This window comes from Lygodium microphyllum, chromosome 23, assembly GCF_053477565.2.
Source record: "Lygodium microphyllum isolate KBCC chromosome 23, Lygodium_microphyllum_v1.1.10, whole genome shotgun sequence".
In the NCBI taxonomy this organism is placed as follows: Eukaryota; Viridiplantae; Streptophyta; class Polypodiopsida; order Schizaeales; family Lygodiaceae; genus Lygodium; species Lygodium microphyllum.
In genome coordinates, this window is record NC_141157.1 from 21846073 (window position 1) to 21856088 (window position 10016).

At 39.6% G+C, this 10016-nt stretch overlaps 1 protein-coding gene across 1 annotated transcript; it reads right to left on the bottom strand.

Moving 5' to 3' along the window:
- Nucleotides 1-3374: 3374 nt before the first annotated feature.
- On the bottom strand, nucleotides 3375-4808 carry LOC148015960 (aspartic proteinase nepenthesin-1-like). The gene has a single exon (XM_087663854.1). It carries the CDS (start codon nucleotides 4806-4808, stop codon nucleotides 3375-3377), a length of 1434 nt encoding a protein of 477 aa, XP_087519980.1.
- Nucleotides 4809-10016: the final 5208 nt, after the last annotated feature.

Below are 10016 nucleotides of genomic sequence, written 5' to 3' on the forward strand. Positions count from 1 at the left end.
GTAGTAGTAAACGAGTTGCTCACATCCCTAAGATGTTTACTTGTGACACCATCTACAATGTCCCTGAATTTGCGATTTTCCAATACAGTTTTGACAATATCCTTGCTTAGGACTTTGGCAATAGTATCATTCTCTGCATGAGGAAACATATTTCTCATTGTAGCAGATTGAGCATATATCCTTTCTACGATATTGTCCACTTCTTTTGGTTAATTGGTTTAACTAATCGGATGCACTGACGTGCTTCTTTGGTTTTTAAAGTGGGCCCAATCTCCAAAATTTTTGTGAGCTTCCTCTTTATGTTTCAATTCTCCTTCTCAAAGTCCATAACCTTAGACTTGTAACTCCATATTTTGCACGTGTGTAGCATGCACAGCATCTTCAATGACAGACATTGCTTGTTGTAGACTCTGGTTCTCCCTATCCTTCTCAGCCAATAATCTATCATTTTTCATTAGAGATTGCATATTACCTTGTAATCTTGTCTACATATTTGTTAAGGCTTGATAAACCCCTGCTAATCCTTGTGTGACAAGTCTGCATGTGTATCCATACAATCCTTCATTGCCTTCATAAACAAAATTTACAAATGATGTAAGCCCTTTAAATTGTGCTGGCCTTTGAGTGACTGGATTGGGTGGATAAATGCACCCATCAATGCAAAGGTCCACATTTTTTCCCCTTGCATTTCTTTCTTGTTGCATCCTATATCTTATTGCATCATCCCTTTCCACAGTTCTTTTGAACATTGGTGCACATTCATCCTCTAATTGAAGAATATCTCTCTTTCTCTTGGTACATCCTGCACCTACATATTCTACAAAGAAAAATATGTGCCAATTTTAACTTGGATTAACAGTCAAATTACACAACTACACCCCTTTGATTCACAATATCTGTGTTCTTTTTTACCCAGTTGAATCTTGTCTCTTTCTCTTGATTTCAGTCATGATAGACCCTAATCAATCCCTAATCTACTTGTAATCTTAGCTTTTAATCTACCTCTAATTAGCATCCAATCTTATCTTCTGTTCTATCCAAAATATTCACACACACACACACACACACACACACACACACACACACACACACACACACACACACACACACACACACACACACACACACACACACACACACACACACACACACACACACACACACACACACACAAAGAATTGATCAAATATATTTAAATACATTTATACAGAAGCTTGGCTAGTGGAGAACAATAACATCATCTTATATTCTACCCTAATTTACTCTTTGTTACTCTATCACTTATTTTCTTAGTTCATCTCGCACAGTCCTCTCTTTCCCCTCCTCTCTCTCTCTCTCTCTCTATATATATATATATATATATATACATATATGAATTGATACTTAAGGATTAAACAACTATGAAGAATAATAATATCACAGAGATTTAAAAATTAAAGATACCTCCATTATCACTTGATTGATTCATAGAAGAGGGAGATTGCTTGTAGCAGGGTAGAGAGTGTTGTAGATAGAGATTATCTGATTTTAGCAAATGGTATCAAAACAACTCATGAGATTGCTTGTAGCAAGGTAGAGAGTGTTGTAGATAGTACTAAGTGTTGCTTCACAATAATTCATATGCAAGAAACTATATTCTAGAGGAGAAGAGTACACAAAATTTCGAACAAAACTAGAGCTCTAAGAGGGAATGAAAAAATGCCCAAAAATAGGCATATACTTTTCCAAAAATATAAAAATTTACAAAAAAACTCTCAATTCCAAAAGGTGTCTCTAGGTAAAAAATAATCTTAAAAAATGATGTGTATATAATTTTTTAACTTATGCCCTTTTAAGAAGTGAGATGAGAACGATTCTAATATATTTTCATGTTGAAAAGTCATGAGGGCATTAAAAAGTCGTATATTAATGATTGGCTCCATTTTTAGAGAAAATAGATTTCTATTTTTTTAGTTATCAGGATTTTGAGAAAAAATGACCTTATCCTACAATTTGGGAATAAAATAATAGGTGAAATCTATTAAAAATATAAATACGAGATTTGCTTGGTTGTAGAATATCTCTTATTATTATATTATTTTGGAATCTCTTTTTAGAGAGAGAGAGACAGGTGAGAGAAACCCCTTAAGGGGCAAAAAAGAGAGTCCATATTTCTCCTAATGTAAATTTCAAAATCATCACATATATTAATGATACTATTTTGTGTTTATAGCCAAATGATTTTCTCATATCTTCTAAAATTTTGGGCAACCTAGCATGACGTAGACATCAAAAGTGATTTTGCAATAATCTAATGTGATACCCTATTGCATTATTAATGCCTCTAAGATAGGAATTGGTAACATTTATCTCTACTAAATTTGTATAATTGATAACTTGGGTGTTATATTTTTCTCATGCCAGTGATAATACTAGTCGTTCAATTATGGTAATGCTATGAGATCATGCTTATGACATTTTTGTGATTGCTTTGGTTTGTATGAGATGTTAGTTCCTATAGTTGTGGTGGATACCAAGTATTGCGTATGAGAGGTTAGATCGTCAAGTAGTTGTGGATACCTAGTATTACATATGAACTTGAAATTATTATTGATGTTTGTTTGATATGTAATTTTAAGATTTGAATGGATTGATTTATTTTTTGAGTCATTAGAGTGTGTATCTAATCCTTTGAAGATTGTTTTTTAGTCATGATTATTACAAAATTGATTAAATGAGCCTCACGATCATTAGTCAAGTATGAATTTCAGTTCTCCTCTCAATTTTGGTATGTATACATGCCACAACCATGAATTTGCACAAATGATTGATGTGATTCTATTGAGCCAAGCAGAAAGAAAGCCTCTTTTATATTAAAAGATGTAAAGCTTACATAATTTAGACATAAACTCTTATTCTAGCTTTGCATATATCATATATTGACTTTATTACAACAGTCTTTCTATAGTCATGTGCAATTGGGTCACACATATGATATGGGAGGACTATATCCAATTGATTTTTGCTTTTGCTTTAAAATATAGTACTTAAATTATCTATGATTTGTGTACGACCTTGTATCCATGTTGTTGTGTTGAGGTGTTTCCTTGAACTATTCATGTATTTTGAATAGGAAAGTGAGAAATTGTATAGAAACTCTCAAGATTGTGTATCTTAAGCTGGACTTATATAAGTGCTTCACAAGTCACAATTGTACAATAAGTCAACCCCCTTCATAACCAACACTAGAATTTATAGGTAGTGATGTTCACATTCATATGAGGATGCGGCAGTTCTACAATTATTCTTGATGTTGTTAAACAAGTGATTGTAAAGTTGAGTGAGAATTTTGATAATCAAAGTAACAAGGGCCACAAGATAGTTATCATCTGCGGCTATAAGGTATCACATTGAACTTTCTTAAGGGAGAGTTGGTTATTGCTACCTTTGTCATAAAGAATCTGGAAATTTTGCTGTTGAATGTTGCCAAATATGTTGACGTTGAGATCTGAAGATGAGCTAATGAAAGCCAAGCAAAAGTAGCCTTCATAATCAAAGAATATGTTTTCTGGTGGAATTTCAAGGTCTGCACCCTCTAAATGGAAAGTGAGAGTCGGGATCTCAAGATGTGCATGTTGGGAGTTGTCATAGCAAAGGTCAAGTCCTACAGATGATCCATCTTTAGGTGGAAGTTTAATGATAGCAGCATAAGCCTTCTTGACTAAAGAATATGCGGCTTCCACTAGGGTAGTGACTGTGGTACCAGAATCAATTAGAAACCCACCACTTCCATCGGGTTGTATATCGAAGGTGCCCTTGGGTATGTCTAGCAGCTCACCACCGATGCTTATCCCGTTCAAAGTGAGGTAGTAGAAGGTGTCTTGTCCAGCCCCTCCAGGGTTGGTTGCAAATGGGGTGCTTAGCACACCATTTCCAGTAAGTGTGGCATCAGACCCGAAGAGGAGAGGGCTAGTTTTGGAGGGAGCATCGGTCCATGTGACAAGGCAGTAAGAGAACTTGTTACCGATGGTGTGGGCCATTTGGGAAGGGACGGAGAGGGAACCACCACCCATACCTACCAAGCCAGAGACATTGGTACTAGAAATCTCACCGTAGTTGTCTTCCCCGGCACCGAAGGCGAATTTAGCGACGGAAAAGCTGCCAAGGGTGAGGGTATCGGTGCTAAGGGTACCGATGGTGGTGGAGCCATCACCGTAGGCATAGTAATATTGGCACGTGGAGGCATCACAAGCGGGGAGGGGGAGGGAGCTGCACAAGGGGTTGTCGCAAGAGACGGTATGGTAGGTGGAGGACTTGGAGGGGTCAAAGAGGGGGTCGGGTTCGGGGAAGCACTGGACGCAGGGGGAGGCTTGGCGCCAGACCAGGTCGGAGCCCGTGTCGAGAACGGCGGAGAAGGGCTGGGGCGGGGTCCCCAGGGCCACCTCCACCACGTAGACGCCACTCTGGGAGTAGACGGAGGCGACGTCGAGGGCGGAAGACGATAAGGCTGGCGACCGCACGGGTAGTAATGGCTGCGATGACGATGACGACGATGAGGCCGCCATCATCCCCTGCCTCACCCGCCTTACCATCTCCACCCCCCTCCTCTTGCTCCTATCTGCCGCCCTCCTCAGCCTCTCCCCGCTGGCCGGCGCCAGCTCTTCCTCCCCCATGTATGAGTCCACGTGCCTCATCTCTAGCCTAAACCCTCCTGCCTTGCTCGCCTTCCCTGCCCCGCTCCCATCTCTAATGCAGCTCACCAGCACCGAATGTATCCAGAGTATCGTGGTTAGCACTATCAGTACAAGCACAGTCAAAGAACGCCCCATTTTGTGTTTTTGCCCCCTCCTGCACGTTCATCATTGGTTAATATAGATATACTAGCCCTCTCTCTCCGTCTCTCTCTCTGTCTCTCTGTCTCTCTCTCTCTCCATTAATAATTGCTTTCGGACATCACGCCTCGCCATCTTCATCGGTTCTTTCGAGTGTAAAGGACAGCAGACATGCATGGAGAGATACACCGGCGAGCGACGGGCCCCGGACGGGGTCTTCTTGGTTTATATGTTTGTCATCGCGTCCGTATGAACGCTTCGATTGTGTTAGTCGGGTTTTTCTTCAGCTCTAGCTTAAAAAATAATACCTAACCTACCACTCATTCTAAGTCCGGCTTGTTATATAGTTACTTCCAAAACCAATGAGCCACACACTCAATTGCAATCAACATCCAAATTAGGGTAAGCCGGCCTATAGATTAGTTTGCCGAGAAAACGTGGCCCCCTCGATCATGATATTTTCTATCCTTCATCACTGTTTTATAATGCGGTTTATATTGATATCATAAAGATATGCGATTGCAGCATCAAGGGGATGTGTTGTTGGAAATGTGCACATAGGCTGCACAGACATGGATATCTATCAAGCAAGTCAGGAAAGAGGATAGAAGAGAAGTAGATCTGATGCACATGAAGAGATTATTTGAATATTTTGCACAATACACTAAGAAAAGTCCATATTGCAATCCTTGTCAGTAGCTTTGAGCCCAAAACACAATTTCATATGAGAATATCCAGAATGTTAGCTCTCCACTTTATCCAAGCACTTTCATAGCTTGGGAGTGGTTAACATTAACCCCAAACTTTGCTCATCCCTCCACTTCTTTCGAGCATAATGTTGCTTATGAATGATTGAAATTAAGCCCTCAAGTTAACCTTGACCAAATCACATCATTACATCAATCAGGTTTTCTAACATCGAACCTGATTTCCTTCACTACTTTGTTCCCATAAAATATAGACTCACATTGACAATAAGAACATATACATTGTTTGGCTCAAAGCCTTCTAGATATATTCATGTGCACCATAATCTACAATCATCACATTCCATGCACAATCCTTTGGCAAACTGTCAAACAAAGCACTTGCTTCCCATTGTCTATTGCATTTGACAAACATAACAACTCATGAGTTCATGTGGATCAACCTATCCATATAGGAGTATTATTCTTTTGCAAAGCTCCAAGCAAGCTCTCAAGCATTTGTCCCTTCCAAATACACAACATTACTAATCTAAGAGTGATATGATCTAGCATAGAGAAAGATTGTGATAGAAAAATCCTAGCAGGGATGCATGTGAAAGTATAGAGTTGTAATTTGGATCATTGATTGTCTTTGTAATGAGTGTTTTCTACTGCATGTAATTCAAGCACTCTCATCAAGCTCTTCATCTTTCTTTTTATCAATCTACCATCAATGATGGGACCTAAAATAGGCCGGCACTGGCTATAGCACTAGCCAGACCTCTAACATGCACAAGACAACCCCACGGCCTCGTGGTCAGGAGCATCTACAGGACACATTGCTCTGCCATCGTACATACATTTTGCATTTGTATCGTGTTTATAGTCCAACCCTTAACCTTCTCAAACTCCCCAAAGGGAGACCCTACACATTTTGGTGTAATTCACCACGTAGAACAACATAGGAGGCACCCCTCGACTGATTACCGCGGCCCCATTGCGACCCTCCTACACCTTGGGGATTGGCCCCTCGATGCGTTGCTAACACATATAACACATACGAAATAGACTCCGCTCTTGGTACCAATATTATGTTGTTCTAGGAATGTACCAGTACTCACTTACTTGTCCCCTTAGACCCACCGTCTAGACCTACAGCTTGGGTGCCTTACTCTTTCCAACAGGGGTCATTTATACTTCAACCAAGTGCTACGCATACCAGGAATAGATACCATGTGTATGATTCATGCAAAAGTGGATGATTTATTTTGTGCACAAACAATTATAGTTTAAAATCAGCCTATGTGTCATGCAAAAACAACCCTTTTAATGAATTTTCGCTAATACGCAATGCTGCGTTGTAGGAACCTAGCACTAAGGCCAACCTCGTGCTGCTAGATCCGTTATTTTCAAGTAAACCCCATCCTAAATGTTATGCATGAAGAGAACAATCAGAATTTTCATTATTTCAGCATTTAAACTATTTGTATAACATCATCCTCCCCCTCACCGTTTAAATTTTGCTGCGGTACATAGGTGTAGAGGGTTTTGCATGTTATTTTTTAATGTAAAAGCAATAAATACACACTTTAACACAAAGGAAAAGGGCCAAACTGAGGCTTATCCTCATGCTTCAGCCCCGTCAGACATTCACATACATAGATCTTATTTTTCCATTTTTTTTCACACAAAAAATCTTTTTTTTTTCCATTTTCTCCTATTTTTTCTATTTATTTCAATAGAAAATAGGCATTTTCTATTTCTTTTCTGATGAATAATCATTGAAACTAAAACTCAGCATTTTTTCTTATTTTACCCCATATCCACTCATTTTTACCCATTCAAAATCAAAGAAAAGATCAATTTCTATCAAAATTAGTGTTTTTTTGGGTTTTGAAAATTTATAATTAATGTAAATCAATACAGTTTCTGCATAACAATGATTGCAACCCTCAAACATAATGCAAGGAATAGTCGAATAAAATTTCAGCCCATGTGCACACCATTTAGACCATGAATGATAAAAAACAAGCAAAATTCTTTCATAAAATAGAGCAAACCACATTTTTGTGTGTTTCAGATTTCTTGAATATTTAATTGGGACCGTGTATCCACCAACCATCCATGGATTTCAGCATAGATCTTCAGCCTTCAGTCTCCTCAGCCTCTTAGAACAATCCGGTGCCTCCCATCACCCGATTCTCTTCTTAATTCTTGCCACATGAAGTGCCTCTATGCAGGAGAGAGAGGGAGGAGAGAGAAATACTAAAAATCAGAATTTCATTCCCTTCATCATATTGCATGTGGTTACCATCAAAATCTTACCCCCTCTGCATAGATCAAGGATCTCCCCTTCTCTCTCTATATGATTGAGCATCCAAGAGGCACATACATCTCCAAAAAATGGGGCGTCAATCAAAAAACGCCCCTCCCTGCATCACGACATGTTTTTGCATGTTTTCTTCATTTAGAGTTTCATTTCATTTATAAAATGTCCACTTAAAAAAAAACCACTTTCACACTACTATGGAAGGGTTTTTAGCTTGTTTGGGGATGCAAACGAACTCCGATTCACGATCTGACAAGACAGATGACTTCGTGACGTTGAAATCTACAAACTTATGCCCTGTCACATACTTTTTTGGCTCTTGGATCCAGTAGCTGCTTTACAACGCCAACCCTTGCAGGGATTAAATGGGGGGTTAAACGACCTCTGATCGTCGAACCGAGACTTGCGTTGGATTCCTGACGTTGAAATACATCTAGAAAAATTGTAGCTCAGCCATCTGCCACTGTTTGAATTTTCATAAAAATTGGCTCTTTACCACCTCTCAGGCACTTTTCGGCTCCAAAAACGGGTTCCATTTCCTCAAGAACGGGTCCAGATTGGGTCCTAAACCCAACTCTCAATCAATCTCTTTCATCCTCATTGTTGATAATCATTTTTTCGCCTTCTTTGTCAAAACACAAAGAGCACTTGGATCCAACAATATCAATACTTTGACGCAAATGATGTTGTCTACCACCTCATGAAATAATACCCTTGAGCAATGTTTTAATAACCACACTGAGATGGCCCACACAAAGGATTAACAATTAGCTTCCACTTCAACAATGTTGAAGGAAAAACTTCATTATGATCATATTGACCATCGTCACCTTGCACAAGGAGCTTTTATTCAGTCCCTACGTAGGAATTCCACACAACTTGGGAAATCTTCCCATATTTCCTATATGTGTATGTATGTAATCCCTATACATAGTTGTAATGAATGAAGCTGAGAGGAGAGAGGAGAATGAGCTGAAGAGAGAGAAGAGAGTAAGAAGAAGAGAAAGAAAGACAAGAAGAGGAGAGAGAAAGAAAAGAGGGGAGAAAGGAGGAAGCTATGGAAGCTGAAGATGAAGGTGAAGAGTATGTTCTTGATATAATCACTGGTTGCCCTAAACTAGGACTCTTACACCTTATATACCCTTGTCAGTGTGACTAGGTGTCTAACCCCTAGTTCCTATGTATCCTGTTCATTACAGTCTATCCCCACCCTAAAGCTTTTTGTCCTAAAAAACGAAGACAATTAGAGGGAAGTGATAGGTGGGCTGAGGGAGTTGGGTGCATAATACAACTCTGAGCCACATTACAATGAAAATGGATGGTAAAGAGTAGGGACAACATGTTGTCCATGATAGGCTTGCTGAGGTAAAATTGCCATAACTTTTGATAGGCTGCTCCAAATGGGACATATTGCATGTCAAAACCAAGCTCATGATGAGTACTTTCAACCCATGTAGGAGGCACATTCCTGAGACTTGTGCAAGTAAAAAATGATTCTAAAATAGTGTGTAGTCTCTCTATAGGTAGGGGGTGGTCATATGGGGGCATAACTAGCTAGTCTTCAGTCCGTGGGGCGTCTTGGAGGTGAGGAAATTCATTAACAATAGTGGATGGACCCCAAGAGGCTTCTTCCAAGGGTAGGCCTTGCCATTGGATGAGGTACTCCTTGATGGATCGATATATTAAGTGCTTATCTTGTTGCCCAACGATTGTCTCAGGGACATATTGAATGATACCTTCTTCATCTATGGGGGGAAGTTCTTCCACATAGTCCACTGAGGTGCCAATGAAGGGTGGTTTCAGCTAGTGCATGATGAGGATGCTAAGCTTATGAGCAACTTTTAGCAGACAATTTTCAAATCTATGAGTACCAAGCTTGCTCCATCCACAGCATACCACCCCCATATAGATGACCATATTGAAAGACTAAATAAATTGCTTGAGACATACTTACGGCACTTTTTCCATGATGTGCATCACAGTTGGGATACATGGCTCCACTTTGCTAAGTTTGCCTAAAATAACTCCACCCACTCTAGGATTGGGGTTTCCCCTTTTGAGACATTATACGGGTATAAGGTTCCCCTCCCTATAGTCTTATTTAATGATAAGATCAACCCTCAAAGTAAAGCCGAGTTCGATCGCATGCAAGCCCTGCTTCAGCAATGCAAAGTGAATCTTAAAAAGACA